The 19059-nt window shown below is 46.1% G+C and overlaps 2 protein-coding genes and 1 non-coding gene across 3 annotated transcripts in view; 2 read left to right on the top strand and 1 right to left on the bottom strand.

Moving 5' to 3' along the window:
• LOC109526899 (protein FAM102A-like) overlaps positions 1–12116 on the bottom strand; it is a 13288-nt gene extending 1172 nt beyond the window's left edge. The window contains exons 1-9 of the mRNA XM_019888475.1: positions 11934–12116; positions 11518–11826; positions 2942–3062; positions 2549–2578; positions 1327–1443; positions 1193–1239; positions 907–1061; positions 175–279; positions 9–97 (exon numbers count right to left, since the gene is read on the bottom strand). Of these exons, the coding sequence (XP_019744034.1) occupies positions 9–97; positions 175–279; positions 907–1061; positions 1193–1239; positions 1327–1443; positions 2549–2578; positions 2942–3062; positions 11518–11660 (807 nt within the window). The 5' untranslated portion in view covers positions 11661–11826; positions 11934–12116. The remainder of the gene's footprint in view (positions 1–8; positions 98–174; positions 280–906; positions 1062–1192; positions 1240–1326; positions 1444–2548; positions 2579–2941; positions 3063–11517; positions 11827–11933) is intronic.
• Positions 12117–12774: 658 nt separating this feature from the next.
• trnae-cuc (transfer RNA glutamic acid (anticodon CUC)) lies at positions 12775–12846 on the top strand. The gene has a single exon. It is a non-coding gene; the product is annotated as a tRNA-Glu (tRNA).
• Positions 12847–14986: 2140 nt separating this feature from the next.
• The window catches only part of LOC109526900 (calcium-binding mitochondrial carrier protein SCaMC-2-A-like), a 12850-nt gene continuing 8777 nt past the window's right edge, over positions 14987–19059 (top strand). Inside the window, exons 1-7 of the mRNA XM_019888476.1 lie at positions 14987–15289; positions 16178–16304; positions 16381–16468; positions 16548–16659; positions 17911–18069; positions 18794–18946; positions 19037–19052. Of these exons, the coding sequence (XP_019744035.1) occupies positions 15128–15289; positions 16178–16304; positions 16381–16468; positions 16548–16659; positions 17911–18069; positions 18794–18946; positions 19037–19052 (817 nt within the window). The 5' untranslated portion in view covers positions 14987–15127. The remainder of the gene's footprint in view (positions 15290–16177; positions 16305–16380; positions 16469–16547; positions 16660–17910; positions 18070–18793; positions 18947–19036; positions 19053–19059) is intronic.

Here is a 19059-nt window from a genome sequence, read left to right on the forward strand (position 1 = left end):
CTCCCCACCCCCCCCGAGGCGCTGCTGCCGGTGGAGGTGTTCCTGCGGTGCGTCAAGTCCGACAGGCTGGAGGAGCGAGAGTGCTCCGTGCTGTAGCCTGCGGGACACGAAAGGGCTAATATCAAGCTCAACGCTCAGCAAAAGCTCCATTACTGTGCGGGAAGGAAAACCAACCAGAGATCTTGCTGTGCTGGCTGGCGTAGCTGGAGTTGCGAGAATGGCCCGATTGGAAAAGTTCTCCGGGAGCACACGGGTTACTTTCGGCGTCTTCCAGAAGACCTGGCCGCAAGCAAAGGACAAAAATGCGGTCACATCCCCGCTCTGGATGACTGGAACTTGACTTTGGAGTCTGCCAATCCTCCATGACGCGTCTCCAGTGGGTCCAGAATGCTGCCGCTCGTCTCTCGACTGGTACTGGTAAGAGGGAGCACATACTGTCACTCCGAGTCTGGCATCCCTTCACTGGCTCCTTCTGCATTTTAGACTTCTTTGGAAGATTTTCTTATTTGTCTTCCAATCTTGAAAGGGCCTGGCCCCCCCCTTACCTCTCTTGAGCTCCACCGCACCTGCGCGCCGCCTCAGCTCTGCAGACCAGACACTTTGAGAGGTAGCGAGACCGAAGTAGAGACTCGGAAGGGATGGAGCCTTTCCCTTTGGAATCGACGTTCGGCAAGCTCCCTCGCTGCCCATCGTTAAACCTCGCCTTTGGCAGCATGACACTTGCTTTTGAGTTGGACTATTTTGGGGCTTTCTACGGTCGTCATTTTTCATTGTTTGATTGTTTGTTGTTGTCTGAATGATTTTTGCTCCATGTATAGCACTTTGTATACAGGGGTGGTTGTCTTAAAAAAGTGCTCGAGAAATACACTCGAGCAGAGAAATGTTTGTTGAATCTCGAGCGTGCACCTGAGCTAACGATGGAGGGTCGATGTTTGGGCGTTCGGCCCAGAGAAATCCCTCCGGGCGGCCCGGGCTCCGCCTTGGTTCCCTCCCCCTTGCAGTCGGGCTGCAGGGTGTGCTCACGTCCCGGGACGGAGATGCTCTTGGCCGTGCTGGCCGGACTGAAAGAAGGGAAAAAAAACACACGCGCACGCACACAAAACAACACTATTCAGTATAAGCGGTTGTTATGTCATGAGAATTAAGTCGGATCTTCATAAATAATTTTATTATTTCTATTACTACTACTCACGTTTTAAAACAGGGGTCTCCAGACAGGAGGGTCATCCCGATGATCACCTTTCAAAAACACAAAACCCACAAAAAAACGGTTTTGCCGCGGAACCAACAGCTCCGAGACGGCGGCGGACGCGGGACGACGCCAACCTTGAGAATGGAATTGTCCTGCCGCGTGTTCTTGGTGTCGTAGCCCTCCAGCAGGCAGCAGCGCGCGGTGGAACCCGAGCCAGCAAACTCCGCCATGTTCAAGTCCGCGAAGCCCAGCTGGGGAGTCGCGTCACAAGGATTTAGCGCGCGCCGCAGGGTCCTCAACAGCATCCATTAAGCCAGGACTGACTAGCACTGACCAAATCTCACCAGCTGCCACCTTTTCTGGCCTCCTTCTACTTTAAAGCTTGTTTTTTCTTCTCATCTAAATTGAAGCCCATGCATTTTTTTTGTTCTCCAAATTTGCACTTACCGGTAGTTTGCACTCACTCTTTTTGTGACACTAATTTGTGATTAGAAGGTTTTGCTACTTTTTTTTTTTAACTATTTTTTTTAAAATGTAGTCTGCACAAGGTTTTTGTGATTTGATTTTGTTCTAAATTGGTACAGGCACAATTTTTGTTGTCTGCTTTTTGTGATCTATAATCACACTCAGACTGTGATCTAAATTGGAGATTTGGAGTTTTTTTTGAATTAACACTGGCATGTTTTGCGTTCACAAGGTTTCGGTGAAGTCATTCTGCATTCCCAAGATTTTTCTTCTCCGAGTTCACACACGATATTTTGTGATGTGAATTGCCCCTTGCAATTTTTGTTATCCAAATGCACAATAACAAGTTTATTTCGATGTACATTTGGCTGACTTTATTTTGTTATGCAAAGTCATATGGAAGAGTTTATTGCGATCTAAGTTTGCACTGAAACCTTTTTTTTAAGATCCAAATTTGCATATACTGTACAAGTTTGTGCACTTCAAAAAAAAAAAAAAATACTAATTCCAGAATGCAGATTCACACTCAAAATTTTGTGATCGTAATTGGCGTCGGCACGATTTTTACAATCTAAATTCACGCAAGAAGTGATCTGAAATCCGCACTCCCTAAAATCAGCAGTCACATTGTTTTGTTGACCTTGGCAGGACTCCCGAGCAAGAGGTCGCCATTCTTTATTCTCTGTGATGTTGCCTGGTTTTTCCCGGCAGCTTCTGTTTTTCTTCGAGGTGCGCGCGAGGGGGCCTCGTTCCGAGGAGGGAAGTGGGCTAAATTTAGCCATTTACAGGAAACGACACACGGCGCTCCGAGCGTCGGAGGTGTCGGCAGGATGGCGGACAAACGCTTTCTTTCTGTATTTGGGGCTCGGCCGCCGGCAGTGAGTCTCTTACCTTCGTGTAAGCTTTCCCGCCTTTCAGCTCCTGCAGGAAAAATAACAGGAAGAAGGACGCGTTCAGCGAACGATCCTAATTTATACCTTCCCAATCTGCAGCCTCTTTCGCGCTGGCGGCCTCCGTCACCGCTGCTAGGATTGGTCATTGCCATACAGGGACGCGAAGGGGCTGATTCTCAAAGCCAACTGATCGTAACGGATGATCCAGCAGTCATACAACAGAGAACCCGCACAGAACCCGTCAAAAAGGAAGATTGCACAATACCGCATCGTCCTATCGGGCGTCCAAGACTTTTACACACATTTTTAAGTCATCTCAGTCGTCAGGCTGATGGAAATGAAATGACAGGTGTTCAATTTACAGGGCGGCCATTTTGTGTCCTTTATTTACCTTCCTGACAGACACCCGGCAGACGGACGGGTCCAGCACGCCCGTGTGCGGGTTTGCGCTCATCTTGGACACGAAGGAGAACCTCTTGCCCCATCGCACGCAGTTCTCGCGCACTTCCTCCCTGCACGCGCACACAGACACACACACGGTTGAGAAATGGCAATGGCGGGCAAAAAAATTAAAATAAATAAATGCAGTAAAAAACATTTTAAATGAAAGAAAAAGAAAGAGGCCATTCTGACGAAGCAACATTGGTAGGCACAGCCATCCGGAGTCGACCCGCAAAAAATCTCAAGAATCAATGCCCAGCGAAAAAAAGGAAGTCGGCCATTTTGCTTTGAACACACCATTTTGGGCTCATTTTGGTTGGTTCCGGGTGGCCTTCGCAGACACACACATCCTCCAGATTCGGGGAAAAAAAATTCAGCCCCCCGAATCCTGTTTCAGGTACCACCATGAAATTTGGTGAACATATGGATCGCGAGGAGACCCACAAAGAAGTCTCAAGAAGCCCTACCAGACAAGACACAAGCAGTCTGCCATTTTGGTTTCAAGTCCTCCATTTTAGGGGGTACTTGGAGCGGTTCTGTAAAAGGGAGACAGTTTTCACTCGGTCTCCTATCAGGAGCAGACCGGCAAGAAAGTCTGTAGAAGCCTGCCATTTGGGGTTGGAAGCAGCCATTGAGTTGCTGTAAGAGCTCATCAGTTGACCCTACAGGGCCAGAGTTTGATCAAATTGCATTGCCGGGGCACACGAATGGACGCAACCTTTCCCGAGGAAAGTTCATCAAGTGGACCAGACAGCTGCAAGCACTCTGTCCTGTTATTTCGGGGATAATTACCGCCGTCTCGAAACGCTAAACGAGGAAAACACGAAGGAGGCAATTTTCTGGAAATGACGACAAGTTTTGTTGGAAAGGCAACACGCTGATTAAGGGCCATTGCGAAATGTCATGTCATTAAAGAGTCCTGTCATTTGCTTCTACGGGCACGCAAGTACAGTCAACCTCCCCGACATCGCGCTTCACCTTTTGCAAAGCCGTTATAGCACATTTTAAACCATCTTAAATAGCTTTTTTTTTCATTGGACAAAAGTGTATTACTGAAAAGCAAGTTGGGATTTTTTTTTTTTTTTTCCAGAATGACTTCAATGTAGTAAAACATTATTCCAGTAGGCGCCGGGCAGTAGCGAGCTCTACTCAGGAAAAGCTCCCGACTCAACTCGAGCTATGGAAGTGATGCGCAACCAACGTCTGCATTTCTCAAAACAGGTCAACGCGGTTCCCTTCGGCTTGCGTCAATGGCGACGCCCTCGTGAACGAGACTGGGACAGAGCACCTGTAGTAACGTTCATGAACCAATCGTCTCGTTGCCAAAAATTCTTCGCGTGATGCACTCAGACTGAAGTGGCCATTCTAACCAAACTCGGCATTTTGGGGAAATCTTGTCACGTTGCTCCTCGCTATCTCGAAGAGGCGATGGAGCGTTTACCCTCGCGATCACTCTAATCGGCAAGACATTTGAATCACAAGGAAGAGCTGCTAAGAGGCACGGCGTCCCCATGGTGACCACCTCGTAGTTGAAGGCATGGACACGACTCGAATACGAAACACACACACGCACGCACGCATAGATGCGGTGTGCACTGTTCGCGGCAGCTGCTTCTCCCACTCGCCCCTCCCCCGTCTGCCACTGCCATTGTTCAACATGGCCCCGGCAACTAAGCCTGTGATTTTTACCACTTGCTCGCTTGTCTCCACGCTTTCGACATCCTGCTGTGGGCAACATTCTCCATGGGAGTGGGGGGGGGGGGGGTTATATAGAAAATGATATAGAGAGTAAGTAACATGATATTGGTGTTTCATCAGCAAAACTCCAGATGGTATAATCATCGGTCGCGGCCTTATTTTAAACAAAAACACAACTTTGACCTCTGCTAGCAAACAAATCAAAAACACAATAGCCTGGCTACCGAGCACTTCAACAGAGACCAATACCCCTAGGCGTATATTCTTTATCCTCTGCAAAGAACGACGACTACTGCCTTGCAAAAGTGCAGAGCGGGAGTGGGCAATTATTTTTTTCACCAGGGGCCAAATGAGAGCTTTTATTTTGTGAATTTCAAGCAACTCTTCGCCAGCCGCGGGTTTGGTGGAGCATATACGGTACTGCCTTCCAGGGGTCTGTGGTATACCCCCCCCCCCCTCAAGGTACACACTCCAAAAGACAACAGCATGACGTCCACCGAATTGATGAGAACAAAACGTGTCCAAAACGGTGTCACACATTTTATTTGATCTAATCATATGACATTATGACATCACACGATGGTATCGTAGCTCCTCATGACCGTATATCAAAGAGTCGCTGAATCAAGAATCGCACGAGCTCAAGGGAAGCTTCCGGGTGTTATCAGGAGCGACTCGGGTGGTCGAGCAGAGAGAGTCAAGAGTCAGAGCGGCATTCCACAGGAGCGTCAAGCTTTGTCGGGTCTCCGCGGAGACGTCGGCAGCGTGACGCTCACTAAGTCCGCAGCTCACTTCCCTCCGGTTTGTTTGGAAGGTCAAGCTTCTCGCTCTCCTAGCCTTCCGCACTTCTTTCTAAACACGTGTTCCTCAAATGACAACGTCACCAAATTCATCAAGTGGAAGGTTTGTTTTTCCTTCCCACAAACTGCCGCAAAAGGGAACCGCATTCAAGCAGTCCAGGATGCGCCCGCCAATCCGTTTCAAGCGGGAAGTGGGCCTTGTGAGCGCAACCGTCAATCACCGCTGCCAAAAATGAGTACCAGCGCAACAAAAATTTGGGGAAAGGGAATCTGCATTGTGTTGAACAGAGAAATAAGACAAAAAGCAAAAGTTCAATCAGATTTTAATAATGGTCAATGGGGCGCACTTCTAGAGCACGTTATCTATTTCGGCTTGGGTTAAAACAGAGACCCACCCACCAATGTGGACACAGGCCGTTATCGGCGACAGCGAGGCCTGCTGACGAGAAACACAAACACGCCACGTTCCGGGCCGGGTCATGAGAAGGAACGTCAGATAAAGCGGTGCTGAGGAAGCAGACGCCGACGTGACGTCAAGACCGGGCCGAGGGGTGGCGCTTCGGGTCAAACCGAGCGTGCCCGCCAAAAAAAAGAAAAAGCAAGTTTGGAAATGTTTGGCTGGGAAACAAACTGGACCTTTTTTTCCCCCATGCTGGGGAACACAAAGCTCAAAGATAGATTGTAGTCCCACTTTTGCATATTTGAAGGGTATTTATGTATTTTTTTAAATGTTTTTGTCTAGCTTTTTTTCCCTTGTAATATTGCTGTATTTTTTTTCCATCAAATAATTTATTCGTCTTTTGCATCAGTCCAAACTGCATTTTTCATTGAGTAATTTTTTTTAATTACTATTTTTGTAATAATTTAACTTTTTTTTTTCGTGGTCACGTACATTTTGTTGGATGTCGATCTTTGATTTTGTTCGGAAAGGAAGTGCAATGACATCTCCCGCCACTAGGATGCGTTTTCATCGCACTTCAGAACATTTCAACCATTGAACACGAGAACGATTCAAGATGTTTCTTCACTGTGTAACCAGCGAGAGCCCGCGGAGAGAGAGAGACACACACACACACACACACACACACACACACAGTATGCAAATGAAGCGCAAATCAAGCGGAAAACAGGAAACAGCTGTTGAAAAGTCGCCGCTCTGGGCTAACCTCTCGCTCATCTGCGGACTTCCCTGCCGTTCAAACTCGCATGTGCGCCATCCATCCATTTTCTATATGGTTTATCGTCTCAAGAGTCACTGATATCGGGAGAGAGGGGCAGGGTCCACCCTGGACTGGTCGCCATCCTGTCTGAGGCTGCCAACAACCATTCACATTCAAGACCATTCAAAGCCTTCAAATATATGAGGAAAAATTAGATCCCAACCGATTTAATGCTTTGTGATTCGCTATTTCCCCCAATGACTGATTATTAACTGATTTGTTATTTGATTCTGAAACAAAACCCAACGTGCGAGCTACTTCTCGGGTATTGATTTCTGCAAAGGTTTACTAATTTGGTATGCGACGAGAGATGTCAGAAAAGAGGCATCAATGTTATTCGAAGGTTTTGATGAAAACACAAAATGCAAATGAGCTTGCTTTCACGAAAGACTTCAACAACAGAAATCGGATTCATTACTGTTGAAAGGATGAAATCGGATTTGGACACGTTAAAGTTCCAGAAATGCGCTCAACGATGAATCACTTATCAAAAGAGTTGTCGATTGATTTTTCATCAATTTGTCATCAACTCATTTTGACACCTCTTGTGAAATCCTTCATCCTGTGACATAACTTGAATTTCCTTTTTGTGAATGACACTGATATGCCTTCCTCGCTACTTTGGGTCATTCCTCACATCAGCATTTTGAGGGCTCTTTCAAAACGCACAGGATATATTCACGTCACAAAAGTTCTTTCAGGGAAAAAAAACAAACAAAATGTTCACGTTTTTCTGTTCTTCGGTTTCAGTTTCTGACCAAAGAGCAGAGAAAACAAGCTTTTGTGCTTAAAAAAAAAAAAGAACAGTGACTTGGATGCTACTTTTTGCTTTTGTGACACCTCAAACAATGAAACAAACCCAAAAGTCAGAAGGGGCTTTTGATGGCAACTGAAAAATGCAGGTGCCTTTTTTTTTTATTGTTTTACATGGGGTTAGCCATTGGCTTCATGAGCGTGACGCGACATCAAACATCTCTCCGGGACATTTATACGGGTCCGGGTAGCTGGCGTTTTTTTCTGAAAGACATCCTTGCCCTCTAGACAAGATTCCACTCTCTCCTCAAAACACATGTGCTGTTTTTCGCCGATCAAACTCATTTGAATGAGCTCACGGGGCTCCGGAAAATCCCCTTCGGTGCTCGCCTTTGCTTTGCGAACATCTGATCTCTCGGCAAAGTCGGCCGGGATGGAGTCCTCAAACGTTTGGGAGTGAAAAATGGCCACATGGCAACGGCGAGAAAGTCTGAACTCGAGAGGAGAACAAGAAGACGCTGCCAAAGGAGCGCATGACGAGGCCGCTGCCGCCGCCGCAGCTGCACGCAATCACATTCGAGCCTCTCTTCGCCCCAAAAATGCTCGTCGGTCTTTAATCCGCAGCGACATGTGATGTGTGGCCATCGCCCGACAAAACGCACTCGCATGGAAGACGTACACCAGCGGGACATTTACAAATCGGCAACCTGTTCCACATTTCGACCGTGTCAAGTTTCCAAACATTCCACTAAGAAAGCCTTTCAAGCTGGCTGCTCGTCGGAACTGCGAGATGAGGTTTTGTTTTTTTTTCCTCTGAATCCCGCGCAGCTGTTCTCAATCACAGCAGCGTTCAGGTTGAGAAAAAACACGATCAAAACTTTCACCTCGTTCGGAAGGATGCGCTTATTAATAACTGCCAATGAGATCTGTTCATGTCCTTTGGGAATCCATTCCAGATATTTATTTGATGACATTTTTCTCCACGTCGTAAAGAAAAGGACTGAAAGGGGGCTGGCAGCGAACGAGTTAAAATGGTTCCGTGAGCGAGGAGTACATTTTTGTCTTCTGCTGTCTCGTTTCCAGCTGAGGGGGCGTCTCTGTGTTTGACTGACAGAGGCAGCAGGGGCGTGTTTCTCTTGCCATGTTTGACGGGCAAATACTGGAGAAGGGCCGCGGACGCGGCCGGGCTCGCCGGGCTCGACTGACAGCCGTTGGTAAATACGTGTGGACGTGATCGTTCCGACCAATGAATTGACCGGACCGATTTCATCATATTAGCGCTTTGAAAAATCTGCCCCAAATTTTTTTCTTACAGATTTTTTTGAAATATCCTTTTTTTTTTTTTTTTTTAAATACGCCAACACATTACAACAGAAGACAAAGATAATTACACCCCCCCCCAAAAAAATCGGTTGATTCTTCTCTCTGATGTAACGTGAAACAAATACTACTAAAGTATCATGAAACCAGTCAAATCAGATGCCTGTCATGCATATCTTCGTTGTAGTAAACATAATGTAATAATTTTTTTTGGAATAATTGGCTGATTAATCAGTCACTGAACTTCTACTCTGCCAAATATCAACCACAAAAAAAAAAAAAAAAATCTAGATCAATGAGCATGATGGAAGGTGTCGAAGTGTCCATATTTGATTGACAGGTGCTGCATGGGCCTGCTGTCCGTAGCTCCCATTGATTGACAGCTACTTTGTGGGCGTGTCAGTATCTACGATTGATTGACACGTAACGAAGAGTTTTCAGTGCCAGTGTTTGATTGATGGGCGGTACCTGTGTGCCAACGGTGAGGTTTGACGGTCAGTTTCTGCACGCCCATGATCAATTGACAGATCCTGTCTCAGCGGTTTGGGCGGGGGTTGACTGTCCGTGTTTGATTGACAGCTACCGCATGTCAGCCAGCGGCCATGACCGATTGACATGGGCCCGCTGGAAGGGGCGTCTGTGTCTGTTATTTGGCTGACGGCGTCTGCAAAGGGCATACCAAGCGGCTATTTGACTGGCAGATGTTGCATCGGCGTGCCCCTGCCTGCAAGCGACGAAACGATGATGTCATAAAGTCCAGCGGACTGGAGGCCAGCGCCCCCGGGACCACATGGTCACATTTGTGGCATGTGGCAGCGGGAGGGAACGGTGGTGGTGGTGGTTTGTACAAAGACACGCATTGTCACATGGGTGACATAACGCTAATCCGATTGGACGAGAGAAGCGGGGAGAGAAAGAGAGAGCGAATTGTTCCAATGGGTGGATATGATAACGTGGGGCCGGTTATGTAACATCCAGGAAGGTGGCGGCGCAGTCAGGGGGGATTGAAGGGGTCTCGGTTGGGCAAATAAAATCCGACCCAGGCAGCGGAAATCAGCTCTAACAACAGAAGTTCTCAAATAAAAGCAGCATCCTAACGTGATTGAAACGTGATTGAAAACATTGCACTATACACACACTGACACACACAAACATGAGCGAAACGCTGCGTATACTTAGTTTTCCGATATTCCCCGATAGTGTACGTATCGTAGCTCCGCGGGAGAGCAGCTGAAGTAACGGGCATTCCTTTTGTCGCCATTTTGTTTGTTTGCGCCCGCCACGTCTCGTCTCTCGTCATAAGTAGGAGGGCGCCGTCTTTCGATTGGTCACTGCTGAGGAACAAATCGAAGGACGGCGCAGGACACGTTACTCTATGTGGCAAGACAAACACAAATTCTGGCATTCGTCATGTTGGTCATGAAGCACCCCCAACCCCATCTTCAAACTTTCGCCCTGGCTTGGGACCCTTCTTGAACAGCCTATCCCCGAGTTGGAACACTATTTGGAAGGCCTGACTCTTGTTTGAAACGCCAACCATGGTTTGAAATCATCCGAATCTGGAACCTGAACACGGGGTCAAAACCCTCATTTGAAAAACCTAGCCCATGTGTGAAACCTGAACCCTGACTACAAAACCCTCATTTGAAACCAGAACCCTGGCTCGAAACCCAGATACAGGGTTGAAACCCTCATTTGAAAATCCAATCATTGTTTGAAACCTTAAGCCCAACTGAAAACCCCAGTTTGAAACCCTAGTGCTGTCTTAAAAACTGACTTCCAAAGCTCAGTACTCATTGGAAACCCGTTTCCACCTTGAAACCTTCCTTTGAAATCCTAACCCTGGCCTGAAACTAGAGCTGAACAACTCATGGAATTCAAATCGACATCACGGTGAAGTAGAATCCCATTTTCAAATGGCAAAAGGCTCCACTTGGGTTCCTTTTAGCTCAGCTTGCAAACTTCACACGATCAAACTCACAAAACAGGTGAGCCCTGAGTGGTCGTCACCTGAGGAAGTAACAAAATGGCTGCCCCTGCCATGGATAGGAAATTGGGCATTTTGCAGCTAAATTCATATTCCACAAACAAAGGATTAATCAGAATACCATGGTTGGATGAGCGGGTCCGCGTAGAACATCTTAACGAGAAGAACGTTTTTGATGTGACTTCCCTTTAGTGAATTTTGACTTCTGGTTAACCCACACTTGTTTGGTGGCATTTTGCGAAGCTGTTGTAATGAACGTTTCAAAGACCGCCAGTCAAAACGTTTCCCAAATTAACAACAGTAATTGAAGTCGATTAAAAAAACTGCCTTTCATATTAATTTGTGGTTCATTTGCCTTCATTCATCCATCAATCCATGATCTGATCCACTTATGCTGACAAGGGTCACGGAGAGTTGAGTTGACTTATTCTGACAAGGGTCGCGGAGAGTACCGGGAGAAAACCCACGCTTGCACGGGGAGAACATGCAAATTATTCCACACAAGAAGGCCGCAGGCCGGATTCGAACCCACGACCTCGGCACTGTAAGACGGGCGTGCTAACCAGTCTCACAAATTTGCCTTAATCGTTGCTTAACCTCAAGCGAGAGGGGGGAAAATGTCTGTATCCTAAATATGATTGTTATTTTTTTTTTTTTTTTGTAAAAGAGATGAATTCATTGTTTGTGTCTGTTGAAAAAGACATTCAAAAACTTGCGTTTGGACCACATTTGGTGTTAAAAAAGTGACCTGGAGGAGGAAGCGACGAAGTCTCCGTCCAGCAGGCGAACTTTGCAGAAGAGAACCCCGTTGACGAACGGCACAGCGCTCAGCTCCTCCAGCGTCAGATGAGTCTGGAACTTGAATTTCTTCTTTTTCGCGAAGAACGCCATTCCACTGCTCTCTTCTGTCGACACTTGGGTCGCGTGAAAAGCCCTCAACACAACAAAAGCACTCCGGAAGAGAATTTAATGGTGGCGTCTTATTCCAGCTTTGGGCGAGAAGCAGCCCGCTCCTCTTCTTTCGTCGTGCTCCCCGGCGGCGATTCGATGCAGAAATCTGGAGAAAGAAAAAGAAAAGACCGTGCTCAAGTCGACATTTGGCACTTAAGGAGACACAATATTTTGATAGGCTTGTTAAAAAAAAAGTGAGGCGGGAAGGCCCACCTGGAGACATTTCTGCTCGCCGCAACGATTCTCCCAAACAAATGATACAAAACAGCACTTTTTCCACACTGCGAACAGGATTAATCCAGCCAGCGGGGTCTCGGATCAGGCTAACACAGCAAATGACTCGCATTCCGGTTTTGCTTTCAAAACAAGAAAAGTGTTAGTCAGACCCACACAATGAACATGAACGTCGCCTTTAAATTACAAATAATCACACATAGATGTGTCGTTGCTCTGAAATCACATTCATTTTAATTCTTACAAAGACACATAGCAGTTGTCGAATCTCGTAACTTTTATTTTTTTATGGACAAATGACACAATTTCCGTGTATTTATGTCGTAACCCTTCCTGACTTGATTTTGAAGGTTCCCAGGAACTGACAAATCAAAGGCAACAGAATCTCTCAATCAAAGCGCGGCCTCAAAGCGCTAAAACAGCGCCCTTTAGTGGCTGACACCCGCATGTGCTATTTTGAACAAGCCATACGAATACAAACAGTTCGGCGCGATACATAAACCTTCGTCTTTACATTGAATTCCCAATTTTAAACATTACCCCAAATTACTTAAATTAAATTAAAACCCTCAAAGTGACTTCAAACTTAACCCCAGTTTGACACCCCAATTTAAAACATTTGCCTTTGTTAGAAATCCTTCGAAAATGTCTTGGAACCAGAGTTTGGAGCCTACACGTTTGCTTAATATCTGAATCCTGTCTTGATTATTTACTTGAAACCCTAATTGTGGCCTGAGGTCACCATTATAAAACCTAAATTGTCAGCTGAAACCCGGACTGCCTCATAGACCTGTTTTAACACTGCCCAGCACGTCGCACATCCCTGGTGGTCTAGTGGCTAGGATTCGGCGCTCTCACCGCCGCGGCCCGGGTTCGATTCCCGGTCAGGGAAGGAAAGCTTTTGAAGCGTATGACCACATGATCTTTGGTCGTACCCTGGAAGAAGATGGTATCTCTCGTGTGGTGATTTCAGTGGCATGTAGGGGTCGTAAGTGTTGCTGATTATTCTTCCTGCTTTTTCATGATATCTTAAAATGTTGGCTCCCTTGGACGCCTCAAAATGGATCTGCTTAATTCTTATTCTACAAACCCAATATTAATCAGAACACTGTACTGTGTTTAGACGAGTGGGAGTGGGGGGGAGGCATAGAACATATTGTAAATGCAATTTTCGATTTGCTTCCATGTTAAGACTGTCATCTCATCTCATGTACTGACACTTTTTTTTTTAACCTAAATAATTTTTTGTTGACCACTCTTGTGGTACATTCACGTGTACATTATAGGATTCTGTTTACTTGTCTTAATATTGCTGGTGCTTCATAGACCAGACTATTGATACCCATATTGTTATTCAAACATCCCAAAATATATTCTGATGATTACAGTAGTTGCATGTATAATTGTTTTTTGCGACGCAGCACTGCTGTTTTCTTGCTGCTTTTTGTTCACATTCAGTGGATATAGTATAGTATCCTATTTATACAGTGTACGATTTATCATATTTAGACTACCTAGCGAAACATATAAAGCTTTTTTTTAATATACATATAATGCTGCCTCGTTTTATTTTCTCATTTTTGGGTGCGGAATCCCAGAGTTGTCCACCGTGTCGCCCCATTACAGGAGTAAATGCTAATTCTCTTATATGATGGCTGAAAAGCACATACAGTATGTACTGTCTGTATCTAAACATTTATGGACGTTGTCATTCATTACTTCGTGTTGGTCACTAGAACACCTTGTTGTTGACTTCTTGTCTCGGGATGAACCAGTACAAAAACATCCTAAAGTGTCATTTTGTGCGTCAAAACAAACTAGCCTGCTGTCAAATGCTGCCCCCACCATCTGCCCTCACCTGTACAGGGGTGTTTGTGCGGCTCTGCAGGTTAAAGTGCGACCACTGCAGTGGTGTGACGCAAATGAAACGTCAACAACAAAACGGTTACTGTGAGGCAAGACAACACATCTCTGATGAATTAGGAACCTCTCGGAGATTGATACCTTTGACCCAAGTACAAGGCCATTAAATAGAATGTACGTTTACCACATATTCTTTTAATTAATTAAATGTACAAAAGAAAAATCGGATGAAAACAGCAAACCGCCCTGGGGCTGCTGTTTCATGTGGTTAGTCAAATATGTTACCGTTGAATAGAAAACAGTCTCCACCAAATGTGAACAACTTTGCTCTCTTTCTTTTTCTGGCATTTGGAGTTCAACCTGTTTCTCCTTCCACATCAAGGCATTAAGACATGATGCGGACACAAGACCAAGTGACATAACACGGCGCACACAGTTAAATCAGTTGACAACTCCAGAGTGAGACAAGGACAGAATTGCTGAGATAAGAGAGGGGATTATGAGAACTGGACTTGGGCGTGTTCTCATTAGTCTGATTAACCCTGCAGAATCTTAAAATATGGGTGACTCCGGAAAATATGACTGATGACTGAATTGCAAAATCACGTTGTTTTCTTTATTGTTGTGCTTTGTTTTGAGTTTCATTTGAATCCCCTAGTAATACAAGAGAAGACGTTTTCCCTGGTCACTAATCGTTTCTTTAAACAATAGTGCACAACTAACAAACGTTGCCACAATATGTAAAGTTGTGCAAGACTAAATATCACTGTTGAAATAAAAAAAAAAAGAGAGTGCAGAAAAATTGCAGCCGTTTTCTCATAGCCATCTTTTGTTTCTTGTTTTCGTGTAGCGATTTTCATCATTGTACCTTTATTGGCCCTCCATTGATTAATTAGTATTTTTCTTTGGGGCCTGTGTCAGCTGAGGGAGCTTCTGGCAGTCTTTGAATGAAAGGACACACCTAATTGGTTCATCGTTGACACGTTGACCAGACCAGAAGCGAGTACAGGATTGGTCTACAAAACGCCAATCCTTACGCAACTTTTAAGGCGGGACCAATCCAAGCCAGTCAATGAGCAAGCCTGCCGATTGGCCCAATGGTAAAAAGACTTCGATGCCGGGTGGTGAGAAGTGCCGAGACAGCCAATGACTTGCCACTATTACGCTAAGGGGCGGGGCATTACGAAATTCTCATGAAGCCGGCGTCTTGTGACTCACCGGCATTTCGGTCGTCCACCGGGAAGGAGTAGCTATCTCTCCTCTATTTAATTTATTTATTGTAGCTCACTTTGCAATTGAAGGAACCCAACATGCTTGCCCTGTGCCTTTACGTCCCCGTATCCAACTCCGACCCGGTGGAAGTGGACTACTTCGAGTCGAACGGACTTCCGACCGAACTCAATTCGCTCTTCAACAAACTGAGCGTGTTTCTGCCGTCCCAGGAGTTTTCAACCTACCAAAGATGGCGAAAAGTAAGAAATAAACCGTGTAAATATTTACGCATAGCGGCGCTTGTGATAATACTGACTAGCCACTTCGTGCTTCGTCCTTTCATGGATTGTGTCTGGGACTCTGGGCGCCGGCCGGTTTAGCATAGCTGAAATAGCTGAAGCCTTACGACTAGGCCGCGAAGCTCGCCGTGCTCCAGGTGCCACGACGTTGTCGTTGCCCCCCCACATCTTCACAAATCCTAATTTTAACAATTTAAAAGTTTTAGAAAATGTTTATATACGTGTACAGTGCAGATATAATGACTATCCGCCCCGTTCAAACGCTTTTTTTCTTTAAATAACGTAGGGCGGGAGCGTCCACCCTTCCGTGGAAGCCGCCTTCTCATTCATTGCATTTGTGACGTCACGGAGCGCCTTTCAAATAGATTCGAGCAAGAAATGTAAGCAAAATAAAGTCTTAAGTTGGTGTATGTATAGTTTGTGATGTGGTTTTAGGTTAATGAAAATGAACGTCCTGCCGCACCTTAAAAAGCTGCATTTCCCTGTAATTTGCATACCAAGGAAAATTGTTGGGGAAAATTTTCCCATTGCAAGAAGGATTTTGTTAGCAGCTGATTTTCATGCTTAAAAGTTGACATTCATCCTCCCTCTGCGTGCGTGCGATTACTGCCTGACAAGTCGGGCCGGGTCGGGTGTGATATTGCGTCAAAGGGACAGCGACCTGCTCTCGATTTAGTTTGAGACGGGATTACCGGTGTTGGCGGCGGACCTCTGCGGCTCTCAGGTCAAAGATAGAGCAGTCATCGTGTCACTCGAGGCCGGATAAATGGGTCACGGTGGCAACACTGGACTTTAAATGGATATTAGAAACACCAACATCCATTCCATCTGTCTGTGTGTGACCTGCAGAAAACCCAAGAGAGGGACGCCAAGATGTCTGACGACCAGCTGGATTTTGAGGAATTTGTGCACTACTTGCAGGACTACGAGAAGGATCTGAAGCTGGTGCTAAAGCCCCTGGACAAGAGGAATGCAGGTGAGTGTCTCACATTTCCCCCGAGAACCCCGACTCCAACTGGCTTTGTATTAAACCCATTTTCATTTTTTTCAAGGCCGAGTGGACAGCAAGGAATTCATCCAGGCTCTCCAAGACATCGGCGTGCACATTTCCCATCACCTCGCCGAGAAAGCCCTTAAGAGGTAGCTGAATGGACTCTCAAATTGTGTGTGTGTGTGTTTGTACAGATCAAGGAGTTGAATGTGCTCATTTGTCTTTTAGCATGGACAAGAACGGCATCATAACCATCAGCAGTAAAGAATGGAGCAAGTACCCCACCGTGGAGAAGACCGAGGGCATTCCCGAGATCATCCTGTACTGGAAGCACTCCACGGTGAGTTGCACAAGCGCTCTTACTTCGACTGTGTCGGTACATGCAAGGATATTTTCCACAGGGCATATGTTTTTATGCGTTTTGTCCCTTTGCCCTTAAAACTGGGCTTTTCGAAAATTTCAGGGTTTTGATTGGCTCAAACGTTTCAAAAAAGTTGTATAAAACCTCTGGTCGCATTTTAATATACCCGAAATCTTGTGAAATATCTCATATTGACCCATAAAGTTTGTCAGACTTTCCTTATTTTAAGATGTCAAAATACATTTTCAGGTGGTGGTATTTCTCTTATTTAGCAAAGTAAAACTTACACCATCTGGCCATAAACTTTGTTATCCCAGGTAGACACTGTGTTAACCTGTTTTTTTTTTTTTAATCAGATGGCCTATTTTGGCATGATTAGCCGTTCTTTATTGGCTCCAAAGTGCACCTTCCTGTCCCGGCTAAACGGGCCAATAAGAAGGACAGCGACCTGCGCGTCAGCGCATAATCTCCGGTGGGATTATGTGTGCTGTTATGTAAATACATCAAAGTGCCCCCCAAAGAGAACAGCTGATGACTGTTAAGAGGCTTCCATGGGTGGTGACAACGAGCACCTAATGTAATAAGAAGTGCCTTTTTTAACCTGTTAATTGGCACATTAGGGTTACTGGTTGACTGTGCTGTGCTTTGGCCTTTTGCGGGCATCCACTGGACCCTGCTAACCAAGGCATCACGATGATCCCTTGACGGTGCCAATGACAACAAAGCTATTGCACAGTGTGACCTTTACTCAAGGATATGGAACGTGCTCGGTCCTCTTGCACTAATGTTTGATTGAAGGCAGATGATAGAAGGTGGTTGTTTTTGCCCTGATCCACTCCCACCCGAACAAGTGCATTTCGACACAAGTACACATATTTGCGTGTGCTAAGTAGTAATTTCATAGCACATTAAGGAATTGAGGTCGGATGATGACACATTTTGAATGTGCAGGACATTTTCATTCCATTTATTTACCTCACCTAACACTCGGTGATAACATTTGCACAGTGAAAGCCTGCACGTTGTAAAATTTTACACACATTATATGATGCATACTGTGTTTATTTTAACACTGTTTTGTGCTGCGTACCTTTTGAAAGAGAAAGGGAAGCGTTTCTGACCAGATTAGAAACGATCGAGTGCCTCAGTCCTTTATCATCCTGCATTTTATGCCTACAGAAAGCCACAGCTCAATGTTCTTTTTATAACACGCATCCTTGTCTCTTGCAGATCTTTGATGTGGGCGAGAACCTGATGGTCCCCGATGACTTCAGCACAGAGGAGAAGCAGAGTGGCACTTGGTGGCGCCACCTGGTGGCGGGCGGCGGAGCGGGCGCCGTTTCCAGGACGTGCACGGCGCCTCTGGATCGCGTCAAAGTCATGATGCAGGTAAGGCGGTCGTGTACGGCAACTCGGGGGGGAAAGTGGGGCAAGCCGGTCAGATGTTGCAAAAGTGGTTTTGCGTCATTGTCTTACGATAAAATCAGAGTTAATGTTTAATTGGAAGAGGGGAGGCAGAGTCCGAGGTCGACGCACCGTGGCGTGAAATCGCTTCGTGCGTCATTGCCGGGCCAAAGTTCCTCACGTGGGTCTGTGGCCTCCAGTTGGCGGCACAAGCTCAACTTTCACCCACGGCGATGACGATTTTGACACCAAGACTAAACATTGCGTTTTTAAACACAAATGTTGTAACCAAAACTTGTACCGTAATAACCAAAGTCCACTAGCTTAATGTTAAGATCATGTGGAGAACCCTCAAACCAGCTCAAGAAATTAGCAAAGATATGTTACGGTAATGATAGTTTTTGCTACTTCACGTGGGTGAACATACGGTAATCGGGCATTGAGAAGCCTTTTTACATAAAGGGTTAGAATGTTGGGGTGTCCAAAGTTGGTCCTTGTGGGCCGCCGTCATGCCGGTTTTCCAGCTCTCTCAGGAGCAACATACCTAATTCAAATCTTCAGGATGGGTCTAATGCCGCTTCCGAGTTGGCCGATGAGCTGATCATCTGAACAGTTAGAGCAACTGTACTCGAGCATAGAGAAGAAAAGCGTTTTTGAAGACCACCGCTGTCCCTCAGCTGTGCATATTAATGAGTTGCCGTCCCTCCAGGTGTACGGCTCCAGAAGTAACAACATGTGCATCATGAGCGGCCTGATGCAGATGATCAAAGAAGGCGGCGTGCGCTCACTGTGGCGAGGCAACGGCATCAACATTATCAAGATCGCGCCCGAGTCGGCCCTCAAGTTTATGGCGTACGAGCAGGTACGTCGCGGCGCGGTCCCCGCGCTCCCCCCGCCCGTACGTATGTGAAACGTGAGCCGGCTCACATTTCTGTCTGGTTCCCCGCCGGAGATCAAACGTCTGATAGGCAGGGC

The sequence above is a fragment of the Hippocampus comes genome, unplaced genomic scaffold, assembly GCF_001891065.2.
Source record: "Hippocampus comes isolate QL1 unplaced genomic scaffold, H_comes_QL1_v1.1 scaffold128, whole genome shotgun sequence".
NCBI lineage: Eukaryota > Metazoa > Chordata > Actinopteri > Syngnathiformes > Syngnathidae > Hippocampus > Hippocampus comes.